This window comes from Notothenia rossii (assembly GCF_949606895.1).
Source record: "Notothenia rossii genome assembly, chromosome: 1".
NCBI classification, from domain to species: domain Eukaryota; kingdom Metazoa; phylum Chordata; class Actinopteri; order Perciformes; family Nototheniidae; genus Notothenia; species Notothenia rossii.
The window spans coordinates 6,275,749-6,291,540 of record NC_136912.1 but is presented as its reverse complement, the minus strand read 5'-3'; the positions used below and the strand labels follow the sequence as shown (position 1 = coordinate 6,291,540).

General features: G+C 39.0%; 1 protein-coding gene across 1 annotated transcript in view; it reads left to right on the top strand.

Annotated features, from left to right (window-relative positions):
- Window positions 1-15,792, top strand: part of col9a1a (collagen, type IX, alpha 1a) — a 31,029-nt gene that overhangs the window by 12,028 nt on the left and 3,209 nt on the right. Inside the window, exons 17-30 of the mRNA XM_079647803.1 lie at window positions 2,976-3,029; window positions 3,419-3,472; window positions 3,619-3,672; window positions 3,758-3,802; window positions 3,904-3,957; window positions 4,377-4,430; window positions 5,275-5,328; window positions 7,823-7,894; window positions 8,984-9,019; window positions 9,121-9,165; window positions 9,403-9,435; window positions 10,065-10,211; window positions 12,556-12,610; window positions 14,256-14,444. Coding sequence (XP_079503929.1) covers window positions 2,976-3,029; window positions 3,419-3,472; window positions 3,619-3,672; window positions 3,758-3,802; window positions 3,904-3,957; window positions 4,377-4,430; window positions 5,275-5,328; window positions 7,823-7,894; window positions 8,984-9,019; window positions 9,121-9,165; window positions 9,403-9,435; window positions 10,065-10,211; window positions 12,556-12,610; window positions 14,256-14,444 — 946 coding nt within the window. The remainder of the gene's footprint in view (window positions 1-2,975; window positions 3,030-3,418; window positions 3,473-3,618; window positions 3,673-3,757; window positions 3,803-3,903; window positions 3,958-4,376; window positions 4,431-5,274; window positions 5,329-7,822; window positions 7,895-8,983; window positions 9,020-9,120; window positions 9,166-9,402; window positions 9,436-10,064; window positions 10,212-12,555; window positions 12,611-14,255; window positions 14,445-15,792) is intronic.

The following is a 15,792-nucleotide window of genomic DNA, read 5'->3' as shown; positions in this document are numbered from 1 at the left end:
ACACCTGAACATCAGCAGGAGAGGACTCTTTAAAGTAGAGACACTACATACTGATATACACCTGAACATCAGCAGGAGAGGACTCTTTAAAGTAGAGACACTACATACTGATATACACCTGAACATCAGCAGGAGAGGACTCTTTAAAGTAGAGACACTACATACTGATATACACCTGAACATCAGCAGGAGAGGACTCTTTAAAGTAGAGACACTACATACTGATATACACCTGAACATCAGCAGGAGAGGACTCTTTAAAGTAGAGACACTACATACTGATATACACCTGAACATCAGCAGGAGATAACTCTTTAAAGTAGAGACACTACATACTGAGATACACCTGAACATCAGCAGGAGAGAACTCTTTAAAGTAGAGACACTACATACTGATATACACCTGAACATCAGCAGGAGAGGACTCTTTAAAGTAGAGACACTACATACTGATATACACCTGAACATCAGCAGGAGAGGACTCTTTAAAGTAGAGACACTACATACTGATATACACCTGAACATCAGCAGGAGAGGACTCTTTAAAGTAGAGACACTACATACTGATATACACCTGAACGTCAGCAGGAGAGGACTCTTTAAAGTAGAGACACTACATACTGATATACACCTGAACGTCAACAGGAGAGGACTCTTTAAAGTAGAGACACTACATACTGAGATACACCTGAACATCAGCAGGAGAGAACTCTTTAAAGTAGAGACACTACATACTGATATACACCTGAACATCAGCAGGAGAGGACTCTTTAAAGTAGAGACACTACATACTGATATACACCTGAACATCAGCAGGAGAGGACTCTTTAAAGTAGAGACACTACATACTGATATACACCTGAACATCAGCAGGAGAGGACTCTTTAAAGTAGAGACACTACATACTGATATACACCTGAACATCAGCAGGAGAGGACTCTTTAAAGTAGAGACACTACATACTGATATACACCTGAACATCAGCAGGAGAGGACTCTTTAAAGTAGAGACACTACATACTGATATACACCTGAACATCAGCAGGAGATAACTCTTTAAAGTAGAGACACTACATACTGAGATACACCTGAACATCAGCAGGAGAGAACTCTTTAAAGTAGAGACACTACATACTGATATACACCTGAACATCAGCAGGAGAGGACTCTTTAAAGTAGAGACACTACATACTGATATACACCTGAACATCAGCAGGAGAGGACTCTTTAAAGTAGAGACACTACATACTGATATACACCTGAACATCAGCAGGAGAGGACTCTTTAAAGTAGAGACACTACATACTGATATACACCTGAACATCAGCAGGAGAGGACTCTTTAAAGTAGAGACACTACATACTGATATACACCTGAACATCAGCAGGAGAGGACTCTTTAAAGTAGAGACACTACATTCTGATATACACCTGAACATCAGCAGGAGAGGACTCTTTAAAGTAGAGACACTACATACTGATATACACCTGAACATCAGCAGGAGAGGACTCTTTAAAGTAGAGACACTACATACTGATATACACCTGAACATCAGCAGGAGAGGACTCTTTAAAGTAGAGACACTACATACTGATATACAGCTGAACATCAGCAGGAGAGGACTCTTTAAAGTAGAGACACTACATACTGATATACACCTGAACATCAGCAGGAGAGGACTCTTTAAAGTAGAGACACTACATACTGATATACACCTGAACATCAGCAGGAGAGGACTCTTTAAAGTAGAGACACTACATACTGATATACAGCTGAACATCAGCAGGAGAGGACTCTTTAAAGTAGAGACACTACATACTGATATACACCTGAACATCAGCAGGAGAGGACTCTTTAAAGTAGAGACACTACATACTGATATACACCTGAACATCAGCAGGAGAGGACTCTTTAAAGTAGAGACACTACATACTGATATACACCTGAACATCAGCAGGAGAGGACTCTTTAAAGTAGAGACACTACATACTGATATACACCTGAACATCAGCAGGAGAGGACTCTTTAAAGTAGAGACACTACATACTGATATACACCTGAACATCAGCAGGAGAGGACTCTTTAAAGTAGAGACACTACATACTGATATACAGCTGAACATCAGCAGGAGAGGACTCTTTAAAGTAGAGACACTACATACTGATATACACCTGAACATCAGCAGGAGAGGACTCTTTAAAGTAGAGACACTACATACTGATATACACCTGAACATCAGCAGGAGAGGACTCTTTAAAGTAGAGACACTACATACTGATATACACCTGAACATCAGCAGGAGAAGACTCTTTAAAGTAGAGACACTACATACTGATATAAACCTGAACATCAGCAGGAGAGGACTCTTTAAAGTAGAGACACTACATAATGATATACACCTGAACATCAGCAGGAGAGTACTCTTTAAAGTAGAGACACTACATACTGATATACACCTGAACATCAGCAGGAGAGGACTCTTTAAAGTAGAGACACTACATACTGATAAACACCTGAACATCAGCAGGAGAGGACTCTTTAAAGTAGAGACACTACATACTGAGATACACCTGAACATCAGCAGGAGAGGACTCTTTAAAGTAGAGACACTACATACTGATAAACACCTGAACATCAGCAGGAGAGGACTCTTTAAAGTAGAGACACTACATACTGATATACACCTGAACATCAGCAGGAGAGGACTCTTTAAAGTAGAGACACTACATACTGATATACACCTGAACATCAGCAGGAGAGGACTCTTTAAAGTAGAGACACTACATACTGATATACACCTGAACATCAGCAGGAGAGGACTCTTTAAAGTAGAGACACTACATACTGATATACACCTGAACATCAGCAGGAGAGGACTCTTTAAAGTAGAGACACTACATACTGATATACACCTGGACATCAGCAGGAGAGGACTCTTTAAAATCTTTTGTTTATGTCTCTTTTTGTTTCTTAAAGGGTGAACGTGGTCCATCTGGAATCAGAGGAGTGCCCGGGCTGAAAGGAGAGGCTGTGAGCTGCGCTTCATTTTATCTATCATAAAATAAATGCATTTCTAAATGTATCCATCTTCCTACCTTACTGCAGTCTTGCTGCTTTCCTATTCCTATTACAAACTCTTGCTATCAAACGTAATTACCCAACAACCAACTTTTCCTTTGTTATGACTTTACTTTTTGATATTTCTTTCTTCATGTAATGCAACAAAATGAATGCAATTTATGCACAATGTTCTATATTTTAAGCTGTTCTTTAAGGCATTAAGATGCTGGTTGCCAATTCAACTGTGAACCCAATACATCTAGTACATCTAACACATCTATTCTAAAAAGATCTGTTATTTAAAGAGACATATTTGTGCAATTGACTTTGTAAACCCTTTTATATTTTACTGTCAACAGGGCCTTGCTGGTCCAGACGGCCGAGAGGGGATTCCTGGTCTTCCAGCAATCAAGGTAAATACTATTTATTTGTATATATTTTTTACTGCAAAACAATCGTTAAAGAAGTGTGTTTTCAGAAGAAGCCTAAAGTCTCAATCTTAAAACCTTAAAGAGAACTGGTGCATTTTAACAACACCAATTGTTTGTGTTGTTTTTAGGGTATTCCAGGGAAAAATGGGGGTCCAGGTGATGCCGGCCTACAAGGACTTCCTGTAAGTAACTTTTGACCCAAAGCTTCTGATTCCTTATTGAAAGTGCGCGATTTCTTTGATGTTTCATACTGTTTTCTCCATGTAGGGTTTGCCAGGCACTTATGGCCAAAAAGGAGTCAGTGGTGCAGTGGTATGATCATATTTTTATATTTATATTCTAAGCCTATATAACTGATGGCCACATTTATATTGTATGTCTTTTTTGTGATTTCTTTTTTTTTTTGCCACCAGGGTACCGCAGGTGACCCAGGTGTTTTAGGAATTATGGGGTCTCCAGGGAAACAAGTGAGTAAAATAACGTTTTATTTGAATATTAAAGCAAGAGTATTGAAGTAAGTATGTCAAATCATTTTAAATTACCCGACAAAAAGCTAATTGTCTTTGGATTTTATTGGTTTGAGGCATTTATAAAATTGAGGTAATTTCAAACCACAAAAAACAACAAACAGTTTTGAAGTATCTGCTTGTTCACTAAATTGTATTATGCTGCTATTTCTTTATACCATGGTTGTGCACTTATTTGATTTTATGATATACACAAAATACAATATAATAGCCATGACACATTGTTATTTGCACTGTCTATTTCCTGTTGTGACACAGTACATTCCCCACCTTTGGAGGAATAAAGGATTTTGTATCCTGAAAATCTGTTATGTGTTCAACTTCTTCTCAGTGCTGATAATTATTTGATTTGTTTCCAGGGGGAGCGTGGAGACCAGGGAGGAGTTGGACCAGTCGGACCCAGAGGAGGACCAGTGAGTCGAATGCATCTATTTCACTTACATCTGTTTTGTGTCTCCATGAGATAGAAAATAGATTGTTAGCGCACCATCCTTCTTCCCCTTAACTTCCTTCCCCAACACTAGCTTCTCATTCTGTGCTGGGGTCAAATGGTCAAATAAATGAAGTCCTATATCTTTTCAGTAACACTTTTCCTTGAGCTCGATGAAATAGATCACAAAGTCAAGGAAAGATGGGATGGAGAGTTCGAAAGGCACTCTAACTGCACTTACACATGGCTATGTAATTATGCATTGGCGAATGACATTGAAGATGCTCTGCTATGGTGAAACATCGATGTTGAGAAGATGGAATATTAAGAGTGCAGACCTTCATACTTCTCCCTGTGGGTTTTACTGAGTTTTTTCATGAAGGCTTTATAAACGTGAAGATTATAACTTCCAATATCACTAAGGTTAAAACTAAATAAGGAATATGTTCTACCAGCAACAAAAGTGAAATGAAATAGTTGTCACATTGAGAATTCTCACGCTCCTGACCATCCATATTTATAGTCTTGAATCCAAGCAACAAACTCTGGTGCTAAAAACGAAACCAACACGGATGTGCCATAAACTGCAGTTCCTTTAATGGCCACTCAAGGCTATAAGTTAGGAATTGACTATTCCACCTTGCCAAGGCAGATCTGATCATCCATAGTGTTTCTAACCCTAAAGTCCTGCTCTTTGTTTATTGGGCCAACCATCACACACTAACAGGACATGACACAAGCCCCAAATCCCCTTAATTAAACTACAGGCACATTGTTCAAAGTGTTTTAGTTTTCTGTCTAATTTTACCTTGTTTTTTCTCTTCCAGGGTGCACGTGGAGTGAGAGGGAATGAAGGGCCTCTAGGAGGAGCAGGAGTGAGGGTAAGACCCAATAAAAAAAGGTTTAATATCAGGTTGGAAATCAACTGTAACAATAACACCACACCACATCTCGAAATGGTTGACGCCGTGTCAGAGAATGTAATCACCCAGAAAATACAGCTTTATGGGTAAAAGAGACAGTTCCATTAGCACTGGGCCAAAGACAAACCTCCAAGAATATCTGGAAACAGAGATGACTGTGTACGTGATCATTTTGATTATCTAATTATCTGTGGTGTTTATTTAGCTGAGAACAGGATTAGGTAGAGGTCTGACCACAATGGGACGGATAGATAATGTATCTTTCCTCTATCACAAATATGCAGGGCATTGTTGGGTTTGTATTTGAGAGGTCAAAGTTCAATTCAAACAGAGGCAAGTTTTATTCCTGATTACCTGTGTGCCTTTCGTCCACGTGTCAGAAACACATAATAATATAAGCAATAGTGATAACAAATGGTGAGCATGAGGCAATTACAAAAAGATACGAGGAAGTGCTCTACATGAAAGAAAGCCCTAATTTCAAATGCATTTTAAACCGGGTTAATGTTTCTTTTGTTATCAAGTGATAGCGTTATTAAAAACAACATATTTTACATTTTAAGATTTTTTGGCTTTTTGCCTATTTTCAATAAACTGAACAACCATTTATTAAAACCCCCAAATCTCATCTCTCAACTTCCTCGGTATAAAGAAGTAAGTAATTAAGCATTATTTTCAATATAAATAACCAAATACATAAAAAAAATAATCTTTAAGTCCGTTTTTCTTATGCCAGAACACAAAGCATCTCCTTAATCCATTTACCAGAACCAGGACACTAAATATATATTTTGAGGCATATATATTTTACATGTTGCGTGTGAAAGATGGAGAAACAAGGAGAAAGTAATTACCTTGTCCTTTCATCTACTCGAAAATATTAATAGTGAATCTGTAATAGATAAAAGCCACATGCTAGTGGTCGGCGTAAAGTAAATAGTGTCATAAAAAGTAAACCATGCAAGCTTTTATATTATATTTAATTACATCCTTTTGGTTTAAATATACTACAAATAAACAATGCTTAATTTGATCCAAATCTGGTGCACATTAAAAAACTTCTCCAAAAAGGGTGTGGCCCCAGTAAAGAGCCCTGTGGTACTCCGACATTAGTTACTGTATAAGACAGGGTTTCCCACACATAGACTTTAACGTCCGCCAAAGTATATTTTGCGAATCATTTAGGTTTAATCTTTTTTTATCCGTCCGCAAGCACGACGCCATCTGCGATCGATTAACTACCCCTCCTGTACCTGTTCGCTCTGCTATCGCGCGAAGGGTCTGCTTTAGGCACTCTGCAGTAACTCCGCTGTGAGGCTCCGGTGAACATTTCATGAGCGAGCTCCACTAGCACCCCCCCCCACCGTTCTCGGCTACCACCACAAGTATATTTCAGATTTGTGGGAAATACTGTAAGATGTGCATATTATTTATATATATAATAATAATATAAAATATATAATATAATATATTTAATATATACATTCAGAACTCAAACTATTTGTTACACCTGCAGACATCAATCCGTACATATCATAGTATAAAAAGTATCTGATAAAGTCTAAAGTCTCTATATGAATGTAATAAAAGAGAACTGTCACATGGCAAAAACACTGGTTCATAGCTACGAGGAAGTTCCTGATTAAGGTGCAATTTGTATCACTTTGTCAAATCCTATCTGTCCGCTAAGTTTTAAAGTTCTCACAAATAAAAAAAGCGTTTAAAACCTTCCTTTCTTTTGGAAAACTAATAAAACCTTTGAGGAAAACAATAGGATTATGCTAATATACAAAAAGATTAGAACATGACTGGATCGAGAATCTGAAAAAGAAATATTTGTGATTAACCTGAATTCAAAACACCATAATCTCCTTCATCTCTGTTCAGCTGCTGAACACTTCAAACTAAGAGATCAAGGCCCTGAAATACAAAGCTAGCAATCAGTGTCCATAAATACTATCTCCTATCCTGAACGTATTATTCAACACGAGGATCATTCACTAAGATAAACCTTGTATCAGGGAAATAAATCCTCTTGCCATGCTTTTATTAAACAGCAGCAGGTCTTTATGAACTTCTGTCCCTGCAGTTAAGTCTCTAATCCGTCGGGGAGCGTGCATGAATGGTCTCTTGTTGCAGAAGTCTGAAGGCCCAAAGGGGTTTTTCCTGCAGCTCAGGGGGGGATTCGGGGCAGGAAAAGAAGCCTTGAAAGAGCTCTCTGTTCCCCAGGAATGCTTAAAACCCGTCGGACCACTGTACGCCACAATCAGTGCCCACACCCACCCAGAAATATGTGGATAATTGGGAGGGGGGGTCCTTCAGATGAAATTGTTTTTTCTGTGCATGTGGTCAGGTTAAAGTGGGGGAGGGAGGCGACTTTTCTAAGACAGTCAGACCTTGTGTTTTGATTCTGAGTGTGTATTAAAATGTTTATTTCTGTGTGTTTTTACAGGGAGGTAAAGGGGACCCCGGCCTGCCCGGACTTCCTGGTCCTGCTGGGTATCTTGGGCAGAAGGGCGAGAGGGTAAGAGACACAAAACATGATACTCGAAAAAGCAAAGATTAACTTTAAAGGGGCAGTTCAACACAAAAACCAAAACACGTTTTCCTTTCACCTGTAGAATTTCACAAGGACCGATACTTGTAACTTAAATGAAGACAGATGTTTGAAGGAGATGTTTTCACAGCAAAAGAAAATAGACATTAGAGAGGGAATTTAAATCTGTGCAACTTCCTAACAAACATCAGTAAGCAAATGGTTTTAAAGGGTGTATATTTCAAAGTATGTGGGATTTATTGTGTATGTTTTTTCAACCCTAACCCTAACCCTAGCTCAAAATCTAATTGAGTACGGAAATTCACAACTACATTTCTGGTATTGTGACATCCCTTACCTGTAATGCTTTTTATCGGTGTGAGTTGACGAGTGTTGGATATATACCCCGAAGACATTACGCTCTGCTTGTGGTGCTAAAAAATCAAACAAATGCTATTGGAAACCTCAACAGCAAAGTATCTTTCAAAGAAATCTGGACCCGGTTACTCAAGATAATCTACAGACATGTTGTGAGCAGTATCCTGTGGGATTTTTTATTTTTAGGATGCGTGCCTCTACTAATCTACACAGAGCTCACCTAATATTAAAGCTTAGACAAAGAGGACTCCTCAATGTTTATGTTTACACCCCAATATCACAAGCTTCCTGTCCATACATGCTTTCTGCTGCACACTGATACAGTCGATAGGGGGAGCTCGGTAGAAACAAAATAGTTCCACAACAACGTATAGATTATCTTCAGTATCTGGGTATGATTTCTGTAAAATGCTGAGAAAAGGAAGACATCTCTGAGGTAGATAACTCCAACACTCATCAACACACATCAACAACTTCTAGACTTAAATAGAATAACAGGTTAAAAAAAGGGGGTTTCTTTTATTTTGAGGCGAACTGTCCGTTTACAGGTGAAGCCATGAGCCATTTTCAATTACTGTATAGAAAGCTTATATATATAAAAGTGTATTTCATACCCCACGTGTTGATGTTATTTTGTTGTTTTTGCTGATGCTGTTGAGAATGATGTTGATGTCAACATGTTATGTTCTCTTCCCTCAGGGTGCAGTTGGTGTTGATGGTCCAAAGGGAGATCAGGTATGTTTCATACGTTTTAACACCTGTATATTACTGTTAAGTGTTTAATGGCTCTACATTTAGAGCCAAAATGAATCATGTCATGTACTTTTTTATTTCAGGGAGCTGCAGGTGATGAAGGAACTCCAGGGACTGTTGGAGAACTGGTGAGGAATCAACAAATGACAACTGATGGACTTGATCTGCTTTGGTTTTCATGTAGATTCGATATAATAGTCTTTTGAGAGAAGAAAGGAAACTGAAGTCTCAATGCATTGTTGTGAGGAATAAATAATTAGGATGAAAAAGTGTATGAACATATGATTTATCTTTCACTCTGCAGCAACACTTCTACAAACTCTCTGCAGACAAAAGTGCTTATCAACGTATCTTTTTCCTTTCAGGGAGAACAAGGAGAAGCAGGAGAGAAAGGATCGGTAAGTTCTCATAAACAAAACATCATAATCACAACTCTTCAGATATAATTCAGTCACTGGATACGTCATGTGATTTTTTTGGGAGCATAACCTCGTTGCTGCAGTTTGGAGTTAAGGGAGATGGAACTGTGAAGCAGCTGCAGGACATTTTGGATTTTACATGAACAGCTGATGCTTCTTGATAAATCTGTTGTTTGGATTAGGTATTTTTAAACAACAGCAACTCCTGAAGAAAAGCCTTTGCTTCTTATTTATTGATCTCGCCTTTCTCTTGTTATTTGAGAATATGGACACAGGCCCAGGGGCCCAACATGTCTCACAAAGAGAATACCAACAGATTCAATGACCACAAATAAACATAGCAAATCTATCAAAAGCAGGAAATCAACTGCAAAGACAAACCAAACAACTATGGAGTGACATCAAATTAAATACAAATAAATAATAAAATAAAGAAAATATTGACTTCTGCTGCTTTTTAATTTGTTGCCCTGATCCCATTATATTTGAACAAAATAATGAATTAAGAATACATATCATCTGTTTCTCCACCTCTCACTTCAGCTAAGCCATGTTGAAATAATCCTATAATAACAATGTTCATGTCTACCTGCTGCTGTTGATAACAGACAGGCCCACCAGGAGACACAGGAAACAAAGGACCAGAGGGCGGCCGAGGACAGCAGGGAAAAGATGGAAAAGAGGGTCAATCCGGACCACGAGGCATGCAGGGAGACATGGGAGTACCGGGACTAACGGGGACTCAGGGACCAGCGGTAAGACGGTTTTCTTAAAGGTCACCTATTGTGCAAAATCCACTTTCTCCTGTCTCTTCTTCATCAACATGTGTCCCCTCTTCTTCATGTCTCTTCTACATCAACATGTGTCCCCTCTTCTTCATGTCTCTTCTTCATCAACATGTGTCCCCTCTTCTTCATGTCTCTTCTACATCAACATGTGCCCCCTCTTCTTCATGTCTCTTCTACATCAACATGTGTCCCCTCTTCTTCATGTCTCTTCTACATAAACATGTGTCCCCTCTTCTCCATGTCTCTTCTACATCAACATGTGTCCCCTCTTCTCCATGTCTCTTCTACATCAACATGTGTCCCCTCTTCTCCATGTCTCTTCTACATCAGCATGTGTCCCCTCTTCTTCATGTCTCTTCTACATCAACATGTGTCCCCTCTTCTTCATGTCTCTTCTACATCAACATGTGTCCCCTCTTCTCCATGTCTCTTCTACATCAACATGTGTCCCCTCTTCTCCATGTCTCTTCTACATCAACATGTGTCCCCTCTTCTCCATGTCTCTTCTACATCACCATGTGTCCCCTCTTCTTCATGTCTCTTCTACATCAACATGTGTCCCCTCTTCTTCATGTCTCTTCTACATCAACATGTGTCCCCTCTTCTCCATGTCTCTTCTACATCAACATGTGTCCCCTCTTCTCCATGTCTCTTCTACATCAACATGTGTCCCCTCTTCTCCATGTCTCTTCTACATCAGCATGTGTCCCCTCTTCTTCATGTCTCTTCTACATCAACTTGTGTCCCCTCTTCTTCATGTCTCTTCTACATCAACATGTGTCCCCTCTTCTCCATCTACATGTGTCCCCTCTTCTTCATGTCTCTTCTACATCAACATGTGTCCCCTCTTCTACATCAACATGTGTCCCCTCTTCTCCATGTCTCCTCTACATCAACATGTGTCCCCTCTTCTTCATGTCTCTTCTACATCAACATGTGTCCCCTCTTCTTCATGTCTCTTCTACATCAACATGTGTCCCCTCTTCTCCATGTCTCTTCTACATCAGCATGTGTCCCCTCTTCTTCATGTCTCTTCTACATCAACTTGTGTCCCCTCTTCTTCATGTCTCTTCTACATCAACATGTGTCCCCTCTTCTCCATCTACATGTGTCCCCTCTTCTTCATGTCTCTTCTACATCAACATGTGTCCCCTCTTCTACATCAACATGTGTCCCCTCTTCTCCATGTCTCCTCTACATCAACATGTGTCCCCTCTTCTTCATGTCTCTTCTACATCAACATGTGTCCCCACTTCTTCATGTCTCTTCTACATCAACATGTGTCCCCTCTTCTTCATGTCTCTTCTACATCAACATGTGTCCCCTCTTCTTCATGTCTCTTCTACATCAACATGTGTCCCCTCTTCTTCATGTCTCTTCTACATCAACATGTGTCCCCTCTTCTTCATGTCTCTTCTACATCAACATGTGTCCCCTCTGTGGAAAGAGACTCTGAAAGTTTCAGGAACAAAGATTCTCTCTCTTTTTGTCCTGATCCATTTCTATAAAAACCTGTCTGAAAATGAGCTGATCAGATTTTGGCCACTTTATGATGTCATAACGATGTTTTGTATTGTGTAACCATTAGCCAATCACCAACCAAGGTAACCCCCCCCCACCTAATCACCTGAATCTCCTCCTAGAGCACCATTGTGTTCTTTATAACCAAATCTCTCTCAGAGGGGCGTGGGGAGGGGCTCCTTATTTTCATCTAAAGTAACAGACAGAGAATCAGCACTTTGGAAACAGGGCTGAAACAGAGGGGATTATGGGTAATGCTGCAATGGTCTGTTTGGTGTTTCAGCCAATCAGAGACAGGCTCTGTATATATCTGAGACCTGTAATATATTGATGATAAACAGTCAAATAGGGGACCTTTAAACTATTCAGCAACAGCTTTCTCTGAAATAACATTTCCCACAATCCTGAATACAAAAATACAAATATATATAAAAGTATGTATACAAATATGTATATACCTATATCAAGAGACACATTTATACATATGCACACATTAAGAAATAAATAAAAGCACAACAATCAATATTCTGCTGCTTATTGTACAATATGTTGCCTCAAATGAATGACACTCCGGTAAGTAAAATAAGTAACAAATAGTATTAAACAGGAAGGTTTGTTTCAATATTCAACATAAATTACAGAATATTTAGAGATGTTTCATATTAAGTATAACTTTTATGGAATTATATATATTTGGTTTTCAAAAGACAGCACCTCAAGGCCATGTTTGCATGTGATGTGATACAGCATGAATTATGGCTGATCACTATCAATATTTGTGTTTTTTCAGGGAAAAACTCCAACAGATACTCACATCAGACAAGTCTGCATGAGGGTAATGCAAGGTAAGTGTTATTCATCTTCTTGCCACATTTTCTGTTAAACTTTCGGTTGGATTTGTTCCCCCATTGTGCTATAATCATCAAGAATTTAAATCACAATCAAAATGTAATATAGCGTGGCAGCAGGGGGTCCCTCCACAAAAAGCCAAAGGGATTTTCCCATTGGATTTTGGAATATTGTAGAAAATAAAATCTGTGTCAAACAAACGTTTATGTTGCTGACAGGTTTAGTCCAGCAGGATAATCCCCACCAAATAGTTTAAGCATAAAAACAATCTCCAGAAGTGAATAGCTAACATTACGCTATAAAGGAACGACAGAACCGTCACATTAGCTAAGCTACTGGCGGCTAATGTTCGGCATGAAGACGTTGAATATGGTCTCTCACTACTTTTTACGTCTTTTATTTTATTTTGTAAAGCACTTTGAATTTGCCGTGTGCTGAAAGGTGCTATATAAATCAACTTGCCTTTCCTTACCTGTTGGCAACTTCCATTTTTAAGTCACATAGAAGCTTTAAAATTCATCAGTCAGTATTTACTGATTACAAAGCCTAAAAATGTCTTCAGCTTGTGACATTATTTCAGGCTTCTAACCAAACACTAGTCAAAGAGCCATTGACTTCAAAACAAAGGAACCCAGAAGTGCTAATATGCTAACTCATTTCCAGGTTTGAGGACTCATTCCTACACCACTCTATGAAAGCTGTGATATTTTAAGTTTCCCTGGACCAGTGTCATCCTCTCCTGAATATTGTTGTGTGATGGAAGCTTTGAATAAAGAACAGAGCGAGTCTAGTCCAAACTGAACGTTTTGTCTTTATATTATTGAAACAGTTTCCAACAAGAACGGTAGAAGACAGGGAAAATGCACTCGACATACTCGTATTCACTTCAAGACAAAACAGGAAAGAGAATGAGCAGGGCACATACTTGACCTTCAAAATAAAAGCATTTCCTGTCAAACATTTCACCCGTAACTTTTGTCAAGAAGCAAATGAACACATTATTTTACTGCCTTAAATAAAACAAGTTACAACAAATATAAAATGTTCATCCTGGCAGCTGTGAAGTATAAACGTAACAAATCTACCAAAAGCGGAAAATCACCCGCAAATTGACACAAAGAAAGACAAACATGGGAATACAAATAATGTGTTTCTCCGCCTGTCACTGTGTTCTTGATTCAGCTAACCAAGTGTTGTGTACCTGCTGCTGTTAGACACGTGTATATTCATCCTCTCCTGAATATACACGTCCGTCCTGTCCTCCTGTGTCACAGAGCAGCTTGAGTTAGCCACAGACATTAAATCAGGCTAACAACAAAAAACACATTTAGGGAACCATTGACTTAGTAAAAAGGAACCCAGAAGGGCTAACAAGCTAACTCATTCCTGCACCACCCGACACACGCTATGACTTTTAAAGCTGTCCTGGAAGAATTTAGTTAAGTTGAGTTTATTTGTTTATAGTGTTGTGGACAGTCCCCATTGATCAACTGTCACAAAGAACAGTAAATGGGGCAGCTTTAGCCAACATGGCTCATTTCAAGCTGTTGTCCCGGCCAGATGGTAATAGACACCTTTTTAAAATACAAAAATGTCATCTTCTTCCTATTAAAACGTCCACCCTGTCCTCCTCTCCCACAGATCAGCTGGCCCAGCTAGCAGCCAGTATGAGCAGACCTGAGTCAGGAGTCTCAGGTCTGCCCGGCCCCCCCGGCCCCCCTGGACCTCAAGGAGTCAGCGGAGAGAACGGTTTCCCCGGACACAGCGGGTCCCGAGGACTGCCCGGTCTGAAGGGTCCAGCTGGACTACTGGGTCAAAAAGGACCCAAAGGTGAGACTCAGATCAGCGTCAAACCACCAGAGAGGGGAAAAGTACACACACCCTTCTCTCAAGTAGAAGTACAGATACTCGTGTTTAAAAATACTCTGGTGAAAGTAGAAGTACTGACTAAACTTCTTTACTCAAGTCAAAGTAAAGAGGCTTTGAAATGTACTTCAGTAAAAAGTACCCATAACTAGCAGCTGTTTTAAAGAGTACCTGACCTCCCTTTATATTAATAGAACAATAATGTCATTGTTAGCTAATGAATGTTTCCATGGTGACCAATGGCAACATGACAACGTTTTCATTGGTCCCTCTTCTTTAGAGAAGACCAGGAAATGATGGATACACGGATCGTGTTCAAATCAATAGGCACGCAATGACTCTAAATAATAATGATCACGACACCAAACACACATTCAGACTAAAGGAACCAGCCCGTTTGGGAAATGTGAGAAGTAGAAAGTACAGGTATTTGAGTTCAACATGTAAGAAGTAGAAAGTACAGGTATTTGTGTTCAAAATGTAAGAAGTAGAAAGTACAGGTATTTTTGTTCAACATGTAAGAAGTAGAAAGTACAGGTATTTGTGTTCAAAATGTAAGAAGTAGAAAGTACAGGTATTTGTGTTCAACATGTAAGAAGTAGAAAGTACAGGTATTTGTGTTCAACATGTAAGAAGTAGAAAGTACAGGTATTTGTGTTCAACATGTAAGAAGTAGAAAGTACAGGTATTTGTGTTCAACATGTAAGAAGTAGAAAGTACAGGTATTTGAGTTCAAAATGTGAGAAGTAGAAAGTACAGGTATTTGAGTTCAACATGTAAGAAGTAGAAAGTACAGGTATTTGTGTTCAACATGTAAGAAGTAGAAAGTACAGGTATTTGTGTTCAACATGTAAGAAGTAGAAAGTACAGGTATTTGTGTTCAACATGTAAGAAGTAGAAAGTACAGGTATTTGGGTTCAACATGTAAGAAGTAAAAGTAAAAAGTCGTCATAAAAATAAGTAGTGGAGTAAAGTACTGATACCAGAAACACGTGTTTAAGTAACAAAGTATTTGTTCTCCACTTCTTCCCACATCTACAAACCACCCGTATGTGACTGTGAGGTTGTTGGATTAAATCCTCTATACTGTGCCTCTCCAATCAATGAGAATGTACTGTTGATATGAGGTAAAACAATTAGTAGCAACACAAACTATAAATAAACACGACTGATGTGTACCCAGTTCTTTTGACCCTCATCAAAGGGAGCAAGGAATCAGAAATCAGAGAAAACACTGCGTTTAAAAACAGCAGAACTATTAAAAATAACAAAAACAGTACACACGAGTAGCTGAAATATTCAGATAGGAATA